Genomic DNA, 20,804 nt, shown 5'->3' with positions numbered 1-20,804 from the left:
TTTTTTCAAATATTTGCGGCTAAATCAATCTCGTTTTTTGTGATGTAAAAAGATTTTTGTTGTTTTGATTTGACCATGCATGTGTACTACTGTAATGTTCACTTTTATCAGTCAAGAAATAAAAATAGAAGAGTTGAAAAAAATTAACTGGTGACAGCAAAGAAATGAAAAGTAAAGGAGAGAGAGAAGGGCGTTGAACCCAAAGCAAAACGGTACTGATCCCAAGTCCCTGACGGTATCCTACAGAACTCACCATTTGTCACCTTCCTCACTGGTCAATGCTTTAATTTGACCTAACAAGTGATAAGTCTTGCATGCAACTGCAATTGTTGCCAGCCTTCTATTTTTGTTTCCTTTCAATACTCTCTCATGTTCTTGTGTTTGGAATTGAAGATCAAGTATAATTTTTCACTTGAATTTGCATAAGGAAGAATTCATTAAAAGGTATGGAATACTTGTCTATATATATAATCTGCATCTTGATTAAAAACATAATAGTAAGAATCATATAACAAAAAGAAGCCAAACAATTTTCCCTAATTGCACTGTATTTGAGTAGAGAGACGATATATATGATAAAGAGGTCAAGCTGGCGGCTAACTAATCAACCTATTCTCTTGTTTTTGTTTTTGGTTTCCTTCATCAGTTGTTTTAGTATTATCCATCTTGCCGAGGACGGGCTAGCCAGAGAGAACTTAGAGCTTGAAGACGGTGGAAGTACTCCGCAACGGCTAGAAGACACCGTGCTTCTTGACGGGTCGTCAACAATTGGTTCAGCCTATGGATCGTTTGGTGCCTCAAATTATCCGCCTGTAAGTTTCTAATGTATTAGCTAGTTCAAAACTAAATAAGAGTTATAGGGAAAATGGAGAAATAGTAAAAGCAAAACAAAAGATGGACAAAGTAGTGCACATGTTATTGACTAAGACCAATTAAGGACAAATAATCGAATTGGACCATCATTAATCTCATAAATATAAGTATTAAAGACTAACTAGAGAGGAAAAAAACAGATAAAGGACTAATTAAGCATTATAATGATTGTGCATGACCCGAAATTATGTGGTTGATTGACGACTAATGCCGATTATTCAACATGTTGATCGATCAAAAAATCAAAGCTTGTTAGTAATTCACTAATAAGAACACGACACCAACATGTCAAAAAGGTGAAACCGTGAATTCCATACCCTCGGTCCCACGCCATGCTTCATGATACTTTTGATCATTAATTAGAATCATACATATATAATCAACCTATTATCAATGATATAAAAGTAGACAAAAAAATGCAGAATCAAATGTAAGTAAAGGAATTATTCTCAAGGAAGTGTTTTCGGAGGATGGGATACTTGGGCAGTTACGTCCATGACATCATGCAACGATATGGGCTCCAAGCATTCCATGTTTTTATTTGATGTGATATATTATAGATACATAATATATGTATTTTTCTTTTGGACTACATATATTGGAATATGTATACTTAATACATACTTTCATGGTGCCAATTGTCACGTGCGTTTAGAGAAAATTGAATTCATTACCCCTTTTTAGTAACTAACCCCACATTTACCACCTATTTTAAAGTTGGATCTTTCTCCAAATTGTGAGCGACTAACCGTGTAGCGAAACACAAAAACTTTTTTTATAGGCGGAACAGGAACAATTTAGAACTAATTATATTAAGAAATCATTGAAAGATGCCAACTTGTATATGCATGTATCTTGTATAGAATTAATTAGCCGAAATGTCCATTTGCATATAGAGTATAGACTTATACATTAATATACACAAGCAGATATATATATTTCTTTGTTTCAAAAACTTGCCTGTCCTAAACTAGTAAATGATTAAGAAATAAATATTAAATTAATAAACTTGGTCGTCTAAGAAAAGCAACCCGACCAAGTTGATATAAGACAAGAGAAGTGTTTGTTAGATACCTACTTGCATAATGTCCGAATCAAGAGGCAAATACTTTCCATTTCATATACATATACATGTTAATGCATAATTATTAAGTTTGCGAATTAGTTTTGACATCTTCTTTAAAATCAACCACTTTTATTCTATATACACTTAATATATTACAAATGTCCTCTAACAAATTATGGCCGACGTTATACCTATATATGAGTTGTACACAAAACAGACACACACATATATACAAACATCTATATAAATTTAGATAGCGTGTTATAACAGCCAAATATAGAAATATATAAGTATATGATAGTTGAGTTTAATAAGGAGTAGTTCAAAGAAACAGAATATGTATTCCTAGTCTGATTAGGACCACATATATCCTCTAGGGGTCCACTTGTATATCAACTCTATAGGTATATTTTTATATAAAGATAAAAGATTGGTATATTGATATATAATTGCACATAAACTTAAAAAGAAAGAGTTATAAGGGTACCTGGAGAACGAAGCCCTCGAGAGCAGAGAGCTTGTTGAGAGCTAAGGACATGTGTGACATGAAATTGGATAGATGAGGAGGAAGTGGTGCGGAGGCAGGCGGGAGGGAGTCAGAGACAATGCTATCGGAAAGTGATTGATTCAACGCCTCGAGGCCTTGCGAGAGAGCCTCCTCGGCCTCTTGTGTGGACTGTTGCAGCCCACATATCCCAACTATCTGTTGCTCCGTCAATGGTTCTATCTGGTTCACAATCACCTGCATGCATGCGTTTCTAATTAATACACACAAGTTGAGATATCGAGGATTAATTAACAATGGTCTTAATGGATGCATAAAGAACGTTGAATGCATTAAAGTGTGTAGTGTATGTACTCTGCACGAGTTACTAGCTACACCCAAAATCTCTTCTTTCCTTTTTATTTTCACTAAAAAGGATATAAGATTGAGACATTGCCAAAGGTCTTGTCAGATATGCACACCATCCATATATTAATTTGTATTATTAATCGGCTATCGTAGGTACTCATATTGTTTAGAATAAAAAGTAGGTTTAATTAAAATGGCTTTACGTAACCATTTTAGAAAAGAAAAAAAATGATAATCATCCAATTGACGAGCGTGCTAAAAATGTTAAACAATTATTTATTTTTGGTTTGTTTATTATGGTCGTCTCTGTTGAATTCCATGGTGGTTTATGTCTATCTCTCTCTCCTATGGATCCCATAAATCGAAAAAACAGACAGGCACTTTCTTTTGCATTATGCCAAAACCTACCTATTTCTAGAGATACTTCACCATCACACACAATTGCATGCATTCTTAATTTGTTTTCAAAATAATTTTACGTGTACCTTTATTATTGTCGTAATATAAAGACATTCACGTATATATGTTGGTTTTATACATCTAGAGTCACCCCATGCAATGTTATGTATATATATACCTCGTCCAACAATATCACTATATAGTCTATCTCTTGTCTGTCTTATCTATTATTACTATATCGTACCTCTTTTACGAGAATCAAAGACTAAATTAAAAAAAAAAATCTAAATAATAAAATAAAGTTGGAAGTACTATATTCTGTGGACATATATGTACGATATAAATAATAACAATGTCACAATTTCAGTCATTATTAGTATATGTTCTGCAAGTAATCCACAAAATTGATGGTATTAATGATTGTATCCTGGAATATTTTAGGTTCTAAGATAAAATTTAAAATGATTAGTCTTCAAGTAAAATTCCAAAATTTAGATTTATTAATCCATATTTGATTAGTTTACAATATCATCATGACTAATTATTGTGTGGGATGTGGCTCGAATAGAATAAGTAAATATCTCTCGAAAAACCTAAATATATGTATATGGCTATAAGAAAAGACGAGATGTACCTTAATGATCTCCGATGGACGGAAACCACCCATCCACAAGAAGCAACGTTCAGCTGGAGTTTTCCATGCTCCAGAAATGAGGTGGAAGACATCGGTCTTAGCGACCATAGCCTTGAGGTTAATCAAATGGTCATAATGAGCTAAACATGTGTCCACAAACATCCTAAGCTCGTTCTCGGACAAGTGTTCTTGTGTTGCCACCCTTAGTTCGTTTAATAGCCTCTGCTGCTCCTCCAGCCACCTCGCATATTCCATATCGAACACCGCTGCTTCTGCTTCACATTGCATTTACTCAATATCTCATTCTCTCGGTTTTCAAATTTTACGGTTTTTGAGTCATCACATTTATGAAACTATTAACGTACCAGAGCTGATGTTGCCAGGGCCAATGGGTAGTCCACCTTGCTGTTGATCTCCTCCTATAAGAGACCCTCCAAAGAATACGCCCTAAACATATATAGGAAATCAAATTAAATTGGTACATTTTAGACTTTAGGTTAAATACAATATATATGAAAAGACAGGTTCAAATATTTACTTGGGATCTGGCCCGTTGAATCTCTTGTTCTAGTTGGGTCAGTTTGATCCTACATGACTCGAGTTGCTGAACATAAGCCTGTCGTAATTTACCAAAGCAAATAACGTTATAAATAAATTTGGATATAAAAACTATATTTGCAACTTACAAATATTGAATGCTGACCTTTTTACGTAATCTGCTTTTTCTTGCTGCTTCTCTGTTTTGTGCTAGTCTTCTCAATGTCTGTTGAGAATTAAATTAATAAAGAAACTATCAAAAACCGAAAAGTAAAAAAAAAAAAAAAAAAAAGAATCTTATTAATTTTCTGCAGTTGTATGAATATACACTCACTTTAGGGTCTGACGATTTAGGTATGTCATGGTCCGATGAGGCAAGACCCTTGCGGTTCCCTTCCTTCTGCCATAACATTTAGATATGACCCATTAACTTCTAAAAACAACCACAACAAGTCTATATCTATACTCGAGTTATAGTTCGACAAAGCAATTAAATGATTAAAAAAACATAAATGGATAGAGACCTTGATGGATTTAGAACCTTGAGGAGGTTGATGAAACTGAGAATGATTGGTCAAGTCCATGGACGGGTCAGAAGCTGGTCGAGTGGAACCACTAGGTTGAGCAGCCGGAACTAATCTTGTATTATCGGTCTTACCAAACACATTATATAAAACAACCAAAAAACAATCAAATCACTACTCAATAGAAAAATAAGAAACGTATAATAATTGGTCTGACTTGATATTATATGAAATGGCTAGTAGTTGCGCTGACATTATATTAAATTAGAAACAGAAACCAACTAAAATTGGCATATATATATAGAAATTTATAAAGTAATAGTAATAATTATTACATTGTGTGTAGAAGAAGGAGGTGGCTCTATGTGCATAGGCTGAGATGGAAAGATGTTGAGCGTCGATGTTGGAGGTCTCATCGCCAAATTCTCTGCCATAAGATGAGTCATGTGACCATATGTATGAGAAATGGTCTAGTTATAACAAGTCATGTATATAAATATGTGAGCGGACTAGTTCTTCTAATTAGAAGAAAAAGGACAGAGAGAGAAAAGGGTTTAAAGAAGTGTAAGATATATGGATTTGAAAGATTTGGTGTCTGAAAAGAGAGAGGATCTGGTCAAAGCTGAAAGAATAGAGTACTGATGGCAGAAGAAAGATTGAAATCTGTTTGGCATGCTTTTGCTGTGACTCTCTCTCTCTCTCACACACCTAAAGGGAATCTTCCTTATCTGCTGAAACCAAAAAAACAAACCCCAATTCCCAAAAAAGAAAGAAAAGAGAGAGAGAGAGAGTGCATACGAGTTGTGTGATGATGATGTAAAGGAGAAGGAGCAGTTGATGGAGGATCATGATGTCCTTGTCCATCAAGATAGAGGAAGAGTGATGGGTCTATCTCTCCAATATCATACCCATCTTTGTTCCTGCACACATAAATTAAAGCTCTCTTATTAAAAACATGGGGATCATCAATCAATTCAAAAAGTTATTAAGTGAGTAAAAATTACATGAAGTTTCCATGGGAAGACGTGGCGGAGGATGATGATAAGTGTTGATGATGATTCTGGTGATGACCTTGCATTTGATGATGATGAAGAGAAGTCTATATATAGGATGATGTTTGAGAGAGCGTGTGATATGATAGTAACAGCAGAAGATGATGAAGAGAGATAGATTTTGATCTTCGATCTCTCTTATGTTGGTCTTCTCCTCTGAGGCAAGCTGATGATATATGATGATGATGACGGTGCTTTGATCACTAGCTAGAGAGATGATGATATACCTTCTTTTAATTCTTGTATATTATTTTCCTTTCTCTATATTCTTGGAAAGAGATAGAGATTATGTAACGGAGCATTTAAAGCTCCTTTGGTGTTTTTTTCAGAAGAGAGAAGAGAGGTCGGTTATATTGAAGTGGAGAGGGTTCAAAAACTTAAGAAGGATATTGGAGAGAAAAATAGAGATTGGAGAGAAGAACCTAAAGACAAACTCCTTTTTATTTTCTGATATTTTTGTTGTATAAGTTTCTTCTACCTTAAAATATTAGAAGACGACTTTGTTTTTATTTTTGTATGAAACCAAGAAAAATATTCTGATAAAGCGGTCAAGAACATGTCCTTTTCCATCCCCTCTCTCTTCTTCTTCCTTCTCTCTAGTCACATTGCTGATAACAAACTTGTATAAATATTTTTTGTTTGTTCTCTAAATTATTATTATTATATTTCTCCTATATATATTATTCAGCTATTAGATTTTTACTTTAAGATATACTTTTCAATTCCATCATCTATATTATTATTATAAGATTTTTTATTCGATTTTTAATGATCCATTAACCGCTCTTACATTCAATCTATAAACACTAGACATTATATGAAACAAGTTAAAAGTCATTATTATGTGATTTATGAACTTAGATTGTCAAATATATTGATTGAATTTTGTTTGTATCTCTAACTGTTCCATTGTACTTTGTTTGAATGGGCACTAATATGGTCTAGGTTTTGTTTTTGTTAAGCTAATTGGTTTGATCAAATTGAGCTGGTAAACTAATTTTGATTTCTTTCCCATCATTCACAAAATATTCATACAAATAATTTCCTCAAAATAGTTTTAACTTGTAAAGAAAAAAAAGTTTAAAATCTGTAGACTAATCCGTAAAGGTAAAACCGACGTTACTAGATAGACCAGTTTATGTTAACCGCGGTAATGGACCATCCAACCAACCCATATAAAACCAATAAACAATTTAATCTGCCGCGGACCGGAGTAAATTGGTTCGGTTAGTTCAATAACCGGATTCGAGATATTTGATGAGACCAATGAAATTATGCGTTCTTCTGTAGCAAACTCTTGAGACTCCAAAACGTTAAACTGTGTGAGACTTCGGAGATAAAATTTCCCAGAAAGCGTGAAAGGTTAACCGGAAGAAAATGCCGTCACAAGATGATGTTCAAAATCTTCCAATCGATATCACCTTCTCTCGTCTCGGAGGTAATGCAGAACTATCAATTACGAGTACACGGAATTTTAAATTTTTATATCTCTTTGGTTTTTTTTTTTCGTTTTCTTCGTTGGATTCGAATCTGCGTTGGTGATTATTGTCTTCATTTGATTTCAATTTTGTTGAATTTGAAGAATGGTTGGTGGATCGGAAGAGAATTCCGGCGGATTGGAGGAAGAGGGTTGCTGTGATCAGAGTCAAAATCTTAAAAGAGTTCTCTTCTTTGCCTAAAGAGATCGATCCATTCTTTCAAACCCTAGATCCTGAAGGTTTTAAATTCTTCAAATTTTGTTCTTTTATCAGTTTGGCGAATTTTCAAACCTTCAAAACGAATTCGTCTTAAATTGCGTTTTGGTTCACTGCTCTCATTTATAACTTAAAGTGTTAGTATTTTGTTTGAAAATGCCAAAGAGATTTTATTGGCATCTTTGTGAACACCGTAAGCTTGTTTGTTGTTTGGTTATGTCTGATGATTGATTAGGAGGAGGGCCTTACTTGGTTGTATTCTCATTCAAGTTTAATGTTGTTTTGCTTCCAGTGATCGGTTACTTGGAGGTCAAAAAGGTGTATGAGATTCTCCTGAAGACAACTCCGGAAAGCCGCAACATCTTTGGTCGACTTTCGGGTGCTTCTGTAAGGAAAACTGTCTCTCTGTTTCGCACTTTTGTTTGTGTTCATTGTCTCAGCTGTATAATGCTCTTTTAGGGTGTTTGGGAAGCAATTGTTCGTGCGTTTGAAAAAGATCACATTTATCTTGGGGAGGCAGCTCAGATAATAATTCAGAATGTTAATTACGAAATGTAAGTTGGCTTCTACTTGATTTTACCTATAGTCTCTCTACTTTGGCATTTCTGATCTCCCTAATATGTTTTCTTTTTGCAAAACATGAAGCCCTTATCTGAAAAAGCAAGTGCAAAAGGTTCAGCAACAAATGACAGAACTTGATCGTAAAGAAGCTGATATCAAAAGGAGCGTTGCACTCTCAGCAACAAAATACGAGGATGCTTGCCGAGAGCTTGGATTGCAGGTTTACTTGTAAACTTGGTTGATTTTCATCTATATGTTTTTTAAAAGGATCATATAAAGTTTAAACATTTAAGATATCAGGGAAACAATGTGAGGCGTGAGCTTTTGGAGACTGCGAGTTCGCTTCCTAGTACCTTTAGCAAGATTCTGGAAGTTATCAACAGTGACTCAGTAACAGGGGCAATGGAGTACTACTCTGCCTATGTTCAAGATGTTCATACTGAGAAAGATGTAAGATCACTGTTTAACTTCAATCTCTTTCTCTTTAAAATTTTGGTCCTTGTTTCCTGGAGATTGAATTGACCGGCTTCTGATCTGTCTGCAGAAGCCTTTGAGGATTGTCTTACAAAACCTGAAATACATTCGTGAAAACCCTCCATCATTAAGCGTTTTTGGGGACTCTGAAGGTCTCGATGCTGATAATATTCAGTCATCTGAGAATGCAAATGGTACAGATGCGGCTGCAGACAGCATTGATTGGGATATTACGGTTGAGACTCCTGAGATAGATTGGGATGTTAGTATGGTAGAAGAAGTTGATAGTGGAAATGATCTAGGTTCATATGAAATTGTCAATGCCAGCGATATTCCTGAGAATTCTCCATTTAAAGTGGAAGAAAGCCAAGGCCTTGAGGTTGATGTTTCTGAGATTTCTTGGGATGTAAGTGTTGAAACACCTCAGGTAGAAGAAATAGGTGATTCAGCTTTGCTAGAATCAAACCAGACACAGTTGACAGATTCTACAACTCAAGTCTTAGGGAGTGGAGGAGAGAGGAGCCAGCTGTTGGAGACAGAATATAGGAATAAGATCCTTGATGATTTGTATGAGGTACTCTTATCACTAACTATCTAATTCTCAGTTTAATCCTGGATATGCTTCTTGAGTTGATGTCGTTTCTCTTGTGTCAGGTCAAGGCATTTTTGAACCAGCGTTTGATAGAACTGAGAAATGAAGATACGCTGTCCTTGCAACACCACGTGCAAGCAGTCTCCCCCATGGTTCTTCAGCAGTATTCTCCTGAAACCATAGAGCCAATGGTGGTTGACATCTCCATGGCCATTTCATTGCTAACAAACAAGAAATCTCGGGATCTGATCATGATCCTCAACTCCAAAAGGTGCGTTAGGATAAAGAATCTCTGCCAGGGGATCACAGTGAGTACCACAGCTTCTGATATATGTATTTGTTTGTCGAACAGATTCCTAGATAGGCTTGTTTCAGAGCTGGAGGAGAAGAAGCACCGTGAAGTGAAGTTAAGAGAGAGCTTGAAAGATGTGGGTAGAAGACGCATGGAGCTGCAGAATTCACTTTCTGCTATATGGCCAAAACAGGTAACCTCATGTTCTTAAAAAGCTTGTTTTGGCTAAACTGTGGATTATCAGAAATTTGGAATTGGAAGGGGCTATTATCTAACAAATTCTGTTTATTGATTTTGGTATTGAATACAGGAAGCTGCACTTTCGAAAACAAGAGAACTCAAGGAGCTATGTGAGACAAGTCTCTCTTCCATGTTTGATGGAAGACCTGTGAATATAAGAGGAGAGATCAATACATTGTTGAACGCTGGGGTTTCTGCTTAGTTTGATCTTTGGGATTTGCTAGAAAACTTAGTTTCAGTACACCAAGTGACCCTGTTTCTTGCTTTAGGATTTTGCCTTGTTTCAAACTCTTTTGTATTTCTATTATATACCAAGAAACTTCCTTTTTACCAAGACTAATACGTGTATATCATCATATGCTAAGAACTATTCTTTTCACAGTAAAGTATATGTGCATGAAGTAGAGATACAGAAAATGTTCAAGAGGAGAGGTAGCTGAAGGTAGGTGAGGAGATGAAGCGTGTGCGTGTTGAGCAGAAAGATTTACTAAAAGGGTCGGTCTTGTCTGCTACACTACTGCTTGCTTCCTTGTTCTGTTTCTGTATCAGCGCAGTGAGGGCTTCCACTATTTCTGAAACCGGTGGTCTGAACTCCTTCTCTGCCTGCTTATGAAAGAATGGTTAGTTAATGTAATGATCCTGAGTGAAGAAACTCTAATGACAATACCTGAGTGCATAGGGAGATAATGTCTGCGTATTGTGAGGCGACTCTTGAGGAGAATGTGCCGGCTATGCCTCCATCAATCATCTGTTCTAAGCTTCGCCTGTCATGAAGTCTGGTTGATGCCCATTTCACCAGTAGCTGTTCTCCTCGGGGTCGTGAGCTGCAAAACATCCATCAGAAAAGGGTCATGATTAGCTTAGCTTAGGCATCAATGATTATATTATTATGTGAAACGCTTGTGTACCTGTCAAATGCTTTCCTTCCTGTTAACAGTTCTAAGAGTAGCACTCCCAGTGCATAAGTGTCACTCTTTGTGCCACTGCTTCCTGGTTGTCCATGTTCTGGTGCTATGTAGCCAGTGTTTTGTATCGCTATTTCTGAAGCCTGCTCTAAATCACAACTCATTAGGTCTCTCTGAGTCAAAGAATTAGGTGACACATCAGATGCTGTCTTACTTACCCGAAGTTTAACACTGTTGCTTGTAAGTGGCCTTAAACTAGCAAGCCCACAGTCAGCAATACGAGGTGTAAGTTCTTCGTCTAGTAAGATGTTTGTTGCTTTCAGATCGCTATGGGCTATAGGAGGGCAAAACGACGAGTGCAAATAGCTGAAAGTTTTTGATTCACCAGATAGGGAAGAGTCAAAATAAATAACTGCAAGGGTAGGGAATAGCTACTACCACTAGTTTGAGAAGATAGAATACTTACTCCAGAGCTCGGGCAACTCCAATAGCAATGCGGAGACGCAAGCCCCAAGAAAGTGGCTTGTATACCTCATCATGCATAGCATTGTACAACGACAAATGGCCAACATACTCATAGACAAGAAGATGCTCTCCATTCTCAATGCAGAAACCGAGAAGTGTAACAATGTTTGGGTGTCTTAGTTTGGAGGCTGTCTGAAGCACTTCAGTAAACTGTTCCTCTTCATGTAAAGATAGCGAAGACATTGGGATGTTTCTGACGACGGCAAACTGTTTTAACAAAACATCAATGGATGAGACACAAATAATAAAATTCCCAATTTTGAATGTTTGAAGAGAGAGAAGAGAGATATACCTGACCATCAGGCAACTTTGCTCTGTAAACAGAACCAAGAGGACCCTCTCCGAGTAGATTTTCCTCACTGAAACAGTTAGTTGCCAGTTGAAGCTCTGCAGCTGAGAAAAGCTTAGCGAACGATGGATATTGACATGTTGCAGAGAAGCTCTTTCTTCTTGCAGATTTATCGATTCTGACAGGTGGAGAAGGTAAATGTCTGAGTTGGGGAGCTGGTGGTGGCTGGAACCTTTTAATCTGTGGGTTATCTTCAGTTGCAACAGGATATTCTGTTACATGTGAAGGTAAAAAGTCAGCACCAGGGAATCAGAATGGCCATTGTAAAAATGAGGGGAGAGACAAGCATATATCACCTCGGCCTGTACTGACTGGAAGAGAGTATGCTATGCTATTGTTGCTTCTGTGAATAGCAGCAAGGTTTTGTGCACGTCGATGATTCATGCGAACTGCGAAAAGTGCAAAGAAAGTTCCCAGCAAAGCTAACCCACCAACCAGTAAAAAGGTACTTCCTGCTCCTATGCCTTTCTTCTTCTTTTTGACCTTCTGAGTCTCAGGTCTGGGAAAATTCATAATGGCACTTGACTCTGTTGTTGGATAGCCAGTATCATTTTGTATCAGTGGTCTGACGTCCAATGGGAACTTCCACGGTTTATAGTTGGGCTCTACATGGAACTTGTTTCCCCAAATCCTGCTCAGGAAAACACCAATGATTTTCATGAGTCATAGGTGTGTCTGAGCCAATTTATGAGAAGGGGGGAATAATAAACTCACCACAGATGAGGAATGGACTGAAAATGACTTGGGATAATACCACTGAACTGGTTATCTTCGATGTTCCTGAAGACATATGTTTAGGTCATAAATAAAGGAAGTTCAATGAAATGGAAAATCAAAGCACAAAGAGAGTGAAACTACAGGTCAGCTAAAGGAAGATCCGCGAGATATATGACTGATCCTGTTAATCTGTTGTTCTGGAGGTACCTGCAGTTTTGTTATCACAGCATCAAAACTGTTATTAGGTTATACCAACGTGCACAAAGCAGATAGCAGATATAAGAAACCAGATACTTACAGTGAAGTCAGATTCATTAGAGTCCCAAAAGAGCTCGGTAGATCTCCCGTCAGGTTATTGAATGACAGATCCCTAGCAAAGTCAATATTTGAATATGAATGGGTATCTTGCACCTATATATGGTGATGAAAGACTAACAGAACTGAACAGAAGACTCACATTTCTTTAATCTGTAACCCAGAAAACACATTTCCAAGAGGTCCAGATAATGAATTATGGCTCAAATTTCTAGAAGACAGAGGAAGCCATTATTTAACAAATCAGTATAAAAGGAAAGCAATGTGATGAGATATTTCAAAGATATCCATTTGGAATAAGCCACTTACAAAGACTGAAGAGATGTCATAAGAGGTAAGGAAAAAGGGATACTTTGGGTCAGATTGTTGTAAGCCATGTTTCTGTAATCGGCAAACAACGAAAACACTCGTGAATTGCACTGGAATGTATGCTTAAAAGATGAATGCACTTGCTTAAACACTTACATATGAGTAGCGTTAGGAGGCAAGCCAAACGGAATTTCACCCTCAAGGTTATTGAAGCTTACATCCCTAAACAAAGTAAAGACCAATGCTTTGAATAAATATCAACAATACAATGACTCTGTCTCGCAATGAAGTTAACAATCAAGAACCAGAAAAGTTTGCTTACAGAATCTTCAAATTGTGGAGATGTTGAAGCTGGTTTCCAAGGCTGCCCAAAAGCTTTAACTCTCGCAGTTGTCTGCGATAGAATGAATCAGATTTTGCTCGAACCGGACAAAATAAAAACTGAGGAAAAGGGTTAAACAAGGAGATTACAGGTCTACTATAGAAGAACCAGAACAAGAAATTCCCAGCCAGGCTTCTCCGCATGGATCTCCACCCTCTAATCTCCATCCTCTCAGCTGTTCTGGATTTCTCAGAGACTTGTAGAGATCTTGAAGAGCCAAAACTAAACGGAGAAACACAAATAAACAACAATCACATATAGCCGAAGACTAAACAGTCATTTGGTGATGATCAAGTAACAGCGAAAGATCTAAAACTCGCGACTAAACCCATAGAAATTTCAAGTCAAGAAAGGGTTTCTGTGTTTTGGTGATGATCAAGTAACAGTTCGTTCCTAAGTAAGTAAAATTGAAACAGAGAACAACGACGAACAAGAATCTTAGCTAGGATTCACTCCTAGACTGAGAAAAATGAAACGAGAATCTGGAAATTTACCTTCAAGCGGATCAGTATCAGTCTTCGCCAGAACAAATAGAATCGTCGTGAGCAGAATTGTAGCGAGGAATCGCAATTGCTGTTTGGTTTTCATCACTATAATCTCTCTCGACTCTCAGTAATAATGGTGCTTTATGCAGAGAAAGTGATACGTTTAAGCTCCGACATCTAACGAAAGGAGAAAAGAAGAAAAGAATGGTGGAATTTTCTCGCACTTTCTCTCGCTTTCCGGGAAAACAAACAGAGAGGAAACTCGGAAGAGAGAACATCAAAGAAGGAGCTTTAGTTAGAGAGATGGTACTTAATAAAAAAGCCAAAGCGCGAATATTCCACGTCAGCAAAAACAGTTAAGGACGTTGGAGTCAACTAGTCAAACCTTCGTGCCACGTGGCTTTTCTTTTTCTTAAAGACTGTGATCATCGTTATTTGATTTTATTTGAGGCTTGATTATATGATAATGTTTGAATAACATTATAATCTCTCTTTATAGTGTTTTTATATACCTTAATCTTCTCAATGAGTTTCGTTATTCAGTTAGTTTTTGTTCAAGTTCATTCTCGAATTCTGCCACAGTTATATTATGAGTTCCTTTCATTGAAATTTGTTGAGATTAAACAAATTTGTTTATTTTTTCTCCAACTTTTAAAAAATTGAAATAGAACTTGTAAAACTTACATAGCAATCTGCTCCAGGAGATAACACAAAACTGCAGCTACTGCTTCAAAAAAATGTCTTCATCAGATACAAAATCGAATCTTTCCTTTGTGTTTGGGGCTCATTTGCATTGTTGTGGTCAATACTATATATATCCTGATGCATTCTTGATCTCTACTAACACACAAGTAGTTTCTTCAGGTCTTCCAAATGCTTAGGCCCATCGGGGTGACGGTTTACAAATCTAGTGGCAAAGAACTTGTCCGAGCACACAAGTATAGTACTAACTTGAAGCTTTGGGTCTGCTTTTCCTCGATCTTGAAGCCAAGAGAACATTGAAAATCGAAGCTTCATCCGCTGAAGAGTGTACTTAAGACATGTTGGGAAAGTCACCAATGTCGAAAGCGGATAACCTAATTCCTTTACAAGGTAGTTCACCTTTGATTCTAAGATATCACATGCCTGGGTGAGGATACTAGGACATGCTTTCACCATATCTTTGACATCTTTCTCAGTAAGACCGAAACTCACGAGGACATTAAATCTCTCTCGGAGTTCAGATCCTTTGCCACGGAAATTCTTGAGTGCTCTCTCCATTTCCTCAGAGTTTTCTTTGTATCCGAGGTCTAACAAGAACTGAGTCTTCATTGTTTTCGACTTTGTGTTTACCTTGTATCCAGTAGCTGGTAATGGCTGGACTCTTAACCCCATAATCCATTTTTTCATCTCTTCTGGATTTTCTTGAATGACTTGACATAGCCGCCCTTTCCCACCCTTCAAATTGATAAGTAAGGTACTGGTTTGCTTCAAACGAGATACACCAATCCACAAAGAGTGCAAACGGAAAATCTTACCGATCTCGTCATCATCCATCTCAATATCTTTCAGAAACAAGAAGCAATGCCTTAAATTCAAAACAAATTTACCTAAACTCTGACACTGAGGGAATTTCTGAAACAACGAAGAGAGTTCACTTCTGGATGACCCTAGTTTTGCTTCAAACCCAGCTAGAATCAATGTCCATTCCCCTGAATCCTCGAAAATAAGTCTTGGCATCTTTCTGATTAACTCACATAGCTCATTTTCATCAACATACAAATCTCTAAGAAAACTTAGACATCTATGCATAGAGCTCCAATCATAAGACACCTCCTCTGACAAGTTCTCTGTTACCCAATCAACACCAAAACCAATAGCTTTCAGCATCTCCATGACCTTAGCCAGTCCAACATTCATATCCCCAATCAAGATACTTGGGCTACAAACTATAAGTTTCGATAGAAACAATTTGCTAAACCCCAAATCCTCATAAGACTTAATCTTGGAAGCTAAAACCCCGGTTTCATACCCGAAAACTTCCCTAGCTTCCTTAAAGATCTTCCCCATCTTCTCCCTTCCAATTCCATAGTTCCAAAAGACATGATAGTTCTCCAGCAAAAAAGCATCTTCATTCAAAAACATCTTATCACAAGGAATCAAATGACTAAACTCTGACGGCTTCAAACCTAAACTCTCTAAAAAGGGCTCAAATTCATTAACAGGATGAAACCATAGAAACCTAGTAATAGCTTTAACTATATCATCATCATCATCAACATCAACATCACAACCATTAAGCTTCTTCAAAAGATTATCATTAAAAACAGGAGCATTCTTACTCATACTCTCAGCAACCAGAAACTGCAAACCTCTCGTTTGATAAAAGTAATCAAACATCGCAACTTGAGCCACTTTACGAATCTCGTTTCGAGTTCTAAGACCCCATTTCTCGCCGGAAACTTCAGCATCGACGAGTGCTCTTTGGGTGGCGAAAAATCTAGGGTTTCTAGAAAGTTGGGGTTTTAAAGGGGTTTCTGCAAAAGCTTGTGATACCCAATTGAGAAGAAGACTTTTGAATCTAGGGTTTCGCATAAAAGACATTACCTGTTACGCAGACATATGGAAGATATGCAGAAGATTTGTCTACACAAAGCAAGAAGTATGTTTCAATGTGAAGAAGACGAAACTAGTTGACCAAAAAAAAAAAAGTGAATAAAATAATTTTAAAGTAAAAAAATACATAAATATTCATTTGTTCATATAAAGATGAATATCATTAGAAGAGAATAGTACTACACCTACAAAGGTTTCGATACAAGATGATTAGGTCTAGTGCTACAAAACAGAGTTAGGAATTAGTTTGTTTCAACTGAAAGATGCAGCTTCTTCAGATCCTCTAAATGCTTAGACCCATCAGGATGACGGTTTACAAAAAAACTCACGAATATTTTGTCCGAGCAAGCGAGCATTGTGCTAACTTTGATCTTGCGGTCTACTTTTCCTCGGGCTTGAAGCCAAGAGAACATTGCAAATCTGAGCTTCATCCGCTGAAGAGTGAACTTTAAACATGAAGGGAAATCCACCAAAGTCGAAAGCGGATAACCTAATTCCTTTATAAGGTAGTTCACCTTTGATTCTAGGATATCACAGGTCTGGGAGAGCATAGTAGGACATGCTTTCACCATATCTTTGACATCTTTCTTGGTAAAACCCAAACTTACGAGGACATTAAATCTCTCTCGGAGTTCTGATCCTTTACCACGGAAATTCTTCATTGCTGTCTCCATTTCCTCTGAGTTTTCTTTGTATCCGAGGTCTAATAAGAACTGAGTCTTCATTGATTTCGACTCAATGTCTACGTTGGTAGCTGGTAACGGCTGGATTTTTGAACCCATTGTCCATTTTTTCATCTCTTCAGGGTTTTCTTGAATGACCTGACAAACCCGAGTTTTACCAGCCTTCAAAAACACAAGCAAGCTACTGGTTTTCTTTAACTTACATGAACCAAGCCACCAGGAATGAGAACGGAAAACCTTATGAATCTCATCATCTTCCATCTCGATCTCTTTCAAGAACAAGAAGCACTGCCTTAGATTCGAAACACATTTCTCTACTTGAATCAGCGGGAATTTCTGAAACAACGAACATAGTTCACTTCTAGATGCCCCAAGCTTTGTTTCAAACCCAACTAGAATCCCTGTCCATTTCCCTGAATTCTCAAAAAGCAAACTTGGACAGTTCCTGATTAACCCATATAGTTTTTCCTCATCAAAACAGATTTCTCTAAGCAAGCTTAAAACACGATGCACAGAGCTCCAATCAGGTCCCTCATCTGACAAGTTTTCCATTACCCACTCGAACTCAAACCCTAAAGATTGCAACGTCTTTACAACCTGAACCAGTTCAATATTCGTATGACCCATCAAGACTCTCGGACTACAAACGATAAGCTTAGATAGAAACAATCTGCTAAACCCCAAATCCTCATACGCCTTAATCTTAGAAGCTAAAACCCCGGTTTCATAACTAAAAACTTCCCTAGCTTCCTTGAAGATCTTCCCAATCCTCTTAGGGTCAACACCACTATAACACAAAACATGATGGTTCTCCAGCAAAAAGCCTTCTTCATCCAAGAAGACCTTATCACAGGGAACCAAATGATTATACTCACTGGGATTCAAACCTGAACTCTCAAGGAAAGGCTCGAATTCATTGACAGGGTGAAACCGTAGATATCGAGTAATAGATTGGTTGATATCAGAAGCAGTAACACAATCAACTTTCTTCAAAAGATTATCAATAAAAATTGGACTGTTCTTGCTCATACTCTCTGCAACCATATACTGTAAACCCCTAGTGGAATAGAAATAATCCAACATTGCTTCCTCAGCTAATTTCCTAACATTGGGAGTGATTTTAAACCCATTTCGGGTTCTCTTCACTTTCGATTTCTCACTGCAAACTTCGTTACCGGTGACGGTGGCGAAAGATCTAGGGGTTTGGGCACATCGGAGGAGAAACCCAGTTCCAGAAATTGAGGGTTTTAATTGGGTTTCTAGAGAAAGTTGTGATACCCATTTGAGAACAGACGTGAATCTACTAGGGTTTTGCCGAAGTTTCATTGCTTACTTGAGCAAATTAAAAGCTTTTACCTTTGAATCTTTTACGAGTCTCGGAGCTCAAGTCGATACGCTTCTTTTGCCATCTTCAAGGATCATCATAAGCTCTGCCGGAGACGAAGAAGACCGGTGAAGAAGATTTAGACTTTGGTGGGTTCTTGTGTTTGCTTGTAACAAACATAAAAGAACAGGCTTCTTACAAGTAGTCAAGCCTAATAGGCCCACTTTTTTAAGAGTTTCTTAACCAGCCCAATAATAAAATCAATTTAATTGGGAAATTGAATATTCAAAGTAGAAATGATTAAGAAAGCAAAAGTATTAAAAGGTGGGGTTACGTTCCTCATGCACAATGTTAAAAAGTAGCGTTACTAATTTAAGAAGCTATCTCTTTGTATGAGTTTTGTTCTCTAACAACAAAATAGTTAATTAAGAATAATCTCACACATCCTGCTTATGTCAATTGAATTTTGACATTATGGAGGGCGACACGAGGGCGTTGAGTGCAACTGGTCATGATGCGTTAATGGAGGACGTCGGACGGCCACCGGATGGTTGCGTGCCGATGGCGGCTGTATCATGGGTGGATAAGGTGCAGAAGAGTAATGGCGGTGGGTTACCTGTCCCGGAGAGAGTGATAGATGATGAGTTTATCGCGTCAAGGATGAGGGTGGAGTTCCCGAATGGTGAGGATGGTGAGCCGGTGGTGACCATTGATCCAGAGGTTGTGGATGCGATGAATGGGTTGTGGAAGCTGTGTATGGTTGTCAAAGTGCTGGGTAGGCATGTGTCTATCGCCGCTTTGAGTCGAAAATTACGGGAGTTGTGGAAGCCGAGAGGAGGGATGTATGTGTTGGATCTGCCTCGGCAATTCTTCGTAGTGCGTTTCGACGTGGAGGAGGATTATCTGGCGGCGGTGACAGGGGGTCCGTGGAGGCTCTTCGGGAGTGTTTTGATGGGTCAAGCCTGGTCTCCGGAGTTCAATCCGCTGAAAGATGAGATTTCAAAGACACCGGTGTGGGTGAGGATTTCGAACCTCCCATTTACTTTTTATTGAATGATAAGACTAGTCTATGGGCTCGGGTTTTACGGAGTAAGTATAAAATCGGCGACATACATGATAGTGCTTGGATGACTCCTAAGGGAACTTGGTCGGCTTTGTGGAGAAGTGTGAATGTGGGACTGCGTGAGGTGGTCAATAGAGGCATTGGCTGGGTCCTAGGTGATGGGAAGATAATTCGCTTTTGGCAAGATAGGTGGTTGTTGTCAACACCTTTATTAGAATGGGTTTCGGATCAGCTTCCTGTGGAAGAGAGAGGGCAACGAGTTGCAGATTATTGGATCGAGGGTGTTGGTTGGGATATGGAAAGAATAGCTGTTTTCTTACCGGAGTTCATGAGACAAAGACTTCTCGCGGTGGTAATTGGCGGGTGTTATGGGGTGGAAGATAAAATGTCTTGGGTTGGTACGGAGAATGGGCGGTTCACAGTGTCATCTGCCTATTTAATCCAATCGGTTGACGAGATATCGAAACAGTGTATGTCACGTTTCTTTGACAGAGTGTGGCGTGTGATGGTTCCGGAGAGGGCTCGTATTTTTCTGTGGTTAGTAGGGAATCAAGTGGTTCTCACGAATGCGGAGAGAGTTCGGCGACATATGGCCGACTCTGATGTGTGTCCGCTGTGTAAAGGAGCTTCGGAGTCCTTGATTCATGTGTTACGAGATTGCCCTGCGATGATGGGCATTTGGATGCGGGTGGTACCAGTGATGGAACAACGAAGATTTTTCGAGACATCTTTGTTAGAGTGGATGTATGGGAACCTTAAGGAGAGGTCGGATTCGGAGAGGAGGAGCTGGCCTACACTCTTTGCCTTAACCGTGTGGTGGGGATGGAAGTGGCGGTGTGGCTACGTGTTTGGTGAGGATTCGCGGTGCCGGGATCGAGTTAAGTTCCTTAAGAGTGCAGTGGCGGAGGTCGAAGCGGCGCATCTAGCAGCTAATGGAGACGCTCGGGAAGATGTGTTGGTGGAGAGAATGATAGCGTGGAGGAAGCCAGCTGAGGGATGGGTCACGATGAATACGGATGGTGCTTCACATGGCAATCCGGGGCAAGCTACGGCTGGTGGCGTGATACGGGATGAGCACGGTTCATGGCTGGTGGGTTTCGCTTTGAACATTGGCGTCTGCTCAGCCCCTTTGGCGGAACTATGGGGTGTCTACTACGGTCTTGTCGTGGCTTGGGAGAGAGGTTGGAGGAGAGTGCGGCTGGAGGTTGATTCCGCATTGGTGGTGGGTTTTTTGCAGTCAGGGATTGGGGACTCTCATCCGCTGGCGTTCCTGGTGCGGTTGTGCCATGGCTTTATCTCAAAGGACTGGATTGTCCGAATCACTCATGTGTATAGAGAAGCTAATCGTCTAGCAGACGGAT

General features: G+C 38.5%; 5 protein-coding genes and 1 pseudogene across 8 annotated transcripts; 2 read left to right on the top strand and 4 right to left on the bottom strand.

Annotated features, from left to right (window-relative positions):
• Window positions 1–417: 417 nt before the first annotated feature.
• On the bottom strand, window positions 418–6,403 carry TGA10 (bZIP transcription factor family protein). 3 transcript variants are annotated; one of them, NM_001203315.2, is made up of 11 exons: window positions 5,891–6,403; window positions 5,685–5,806; window positions 5,222–5,313; window positions 4,887–5,015; window positions 4,697–4,762; window positions 4,529–4,588; window positions 4,364–4,441; window positions 4,191–4,272; window positions 3,826–4,097; window positions 2,427–2,681; window positions 418–810 (listed from the first exon to the last, which is right to left on the bottom strand). In NM_001203315.2, the coding sequence occupies exons 1-11, from the start codon at window positions 5,962–5,964 to the stop codon at window positions 658–660; spliced, it is 1,383 nt and encodes a 460-aa protein (NP_001190244.1). In that variant the 5' UTR covers window positions 5,965–6,403; the 3' UTR covers window positions 418–657. The 3 variants fall into 3 exon arrangements, with proteins under 3 accessions (NP_001190244.1, NP_850784.1, NP_001078538.1); NM_180453.2 differs by lacking the exon at window positions 4,887–5,015 and having other exon boundaries at window positions 419–810; window positions 5,891–6,348; NM_001085069.1 differs by lacking the exon at window positions 4,887–5,015 and having other exon boundaries at window positions 421–810; window positions 3,826–4,100; window positions 5,891–6,348.
• Window positions 6,404–7,234: 831 nt separating this feature from the next.
• AT5G06830 (uncharacterized protein) lies at window positions 7,235–10,366 on the top strand. The gene is made up of 10 exons (NM_120766.4): window positions 7,235–7,376; window positions 7,521–7,655; window positions 7,925–8,019; window positions 8,092–8,186; window positions 8,278–8,413; window positions 8,494–8,643; window positions 8,738–9,241; window positions 9,322–9,530; window positions 9,612–9,744; window positions 9,862–10,366. The coding sequence occupies exons 1-10, from the start codon at window positions 7,316–7,318 to the stop codon at window positions 9,991–9,993; spliced, it is 1,650 nt and encodes a 549-aa protein (NP_196301.2). The 5' UTR covers window positions 7,235–7,315; the 3' UTR covers window positions 9,994–10,366.
• SRF2 (STRUBBELIG-receptor family 2) lies at window positions 10,121–14,159 on the bottom strand. The gene is made up of 16 exons (NM_120765.3): window positions 13,788–14,159; window positions 13,383–13,515; window positions 13,234–13,305; window positions 13,068–13,133; window positions 12,912–12,983; window positions 12,745–12,813; window positions 12,586–12,657; window positions 12,429–12,494; window positions 12,285–12,350; window positions 11,867–12,201; window positions 11,514–11,782; window positions 11,163–11,428; window positions 10,915–11,062; window positions 10,700–10,839; window positions 10,459–10,615; window positions 10,121–10,394 (listed from the first exon to the last, which is right to left on the bottom strand). The coding sequence occupies exons 1-16, from the start codon at window positions 13,879–13,881 to the stop codon at window positions 10,212–10,214; spliced, it is 2,208 nt and encodes a 735-aa protein (NP_196300.1). The 5' UTR covers window positions 13,882–14,159; the 3' UTR covers window positions 10,121–10,211.
• Window positions 14,160–14,618: 459 nt separating this feature from the next.
• Window positions 14,619–16,379, bottom strand: AT5G06811 (transcription termination factor family protein; the record flags this gene model as incomplete). The annotated part of the gene is made up of 1 exon (NM_001342910.1): window positions 14,619–16,379. The coding sequence occupies exon 1, from the start codon at window positions 16,359–16,361 to the stop codon at window positions 14,619–14,621; it is 1,743 nt and encodes a 580-aa protein (NP_001332147.1). The 5' UTR covers window positions 16,362–16,379.
• Window positions 16,380–16,615: 236 nt separating this feature from the next.
• AT5G06810 (transcription termination factor family protein) lies at window positions 16,616–18,382 on the bottom strand (the record flags this gene model as incomplete). The annotated part of the gene is made up of 1 exon (NM_120764.2): window positions 16,616–18,382. The coding sequence occupies one exon, from the start codon at window positions 18,380–18,382 to the stop codon at window positions 16,616–16,618; it is 1,767 nt and encodes a 588-aa protein (NP_196299.2).
• A 472-nt stretch (window positions 18,383–18,854) lies between these two features.
• AT5G06805 lies at window positions 18,855–20,778 on the top strand (annotated as a pseudogene; the record flags this gene model as incomplete). The annotated part of the gene is made up of 3 exons: window positions 18,855–19,391; window positions 19,475–20,624; window positions 20,681–20,778.
• Between the last annotated feature and the right edge of the window lie 26 nt (window positions 20,779–20,804).

Source organism: Arabidopsis thaliana, chromosome 5 (assembly GCF_000001735.4).
Source record: "Arabidopsis thaliana chromosome 5, partial sequence".
In the NCBI taxonomy this organism is placed as follows: domain Eukaryota; kingdom Viridiplantae; phylum Streptophyta; class Magnoliopsida; order Brassicales; family Brassicaceae; genus Arabidopsis; species Arabidopsis thaliana.
The sequence above is the reverse complement of the archived record's forward strand: the minus strand, read 5'-3'. Positions and strand labels throughout refer to the sequence as shown.

Bases quoted from the DNA above. Each gene is read 5' to 3' on its own strand.
- TGA10 (NM_001203315.2), bottom strand. From the start codon at position 5,964: ATGCAAGGTCATCACCAGAATCATCATCAACACTTATCATCATCCTCC. The intron at 4,442-4,528 runs GTCAGCATTCAA...AAATTACGACAG, and splicing joins AAAGCAGATTACGTAAAAAG to GCTTATGTTCAGCAACTCGA. The intron at 811-2,426 runs GTACCCTTATAA...AGAAACTTACAG, and splicing joins TCGAGGGCTTCGTTCTCCAG to GCGGATAATTTGAGGCACCA.
- AT5G06830 (NM_120766.4), top strand. From the start codon at position 7,316: ATGCCGTCACAAGATGATGTTCAAAATCTTCCAATCGATATCACCTTC. The intron at 7,377-7,520 runs GTAATGCAGAAC...TTGAATTTGAAG, and splicing joins CACCTTCTCTCGTCTCGGAG to AATGGTTGGTGGATCGGAAG. The intron at 8,414-8,493 runs GTTTACTTGTAA...TTAAGATATCAG, and splicing joins GCCGAGAGCTTGGATTGCAG to GGAAACAATGTGAGGCGTGA.
- SRF2 (NM_120765.3), bottom strand. From the start codon at position 13,881: ATGAAAACCAAACAGCAATTGCGATTCCTCGCTACAATTCTGCTCACG. The intron at 13,306-13,382 runs GTAATCTCCTTG...ATTCTATCGCAG, and splicing joins GGTTCTTCTATAGTAGACCT to ACAACTGCGAGAGTTAAAGC. The intron at 12,202-12,284 runs GTGAGTTTATTA...TTTCCTGAGCAG, and splicing joins CAGTCCATTCCTCATCTGTG to GATTTGGGGAAACAAGTTCC.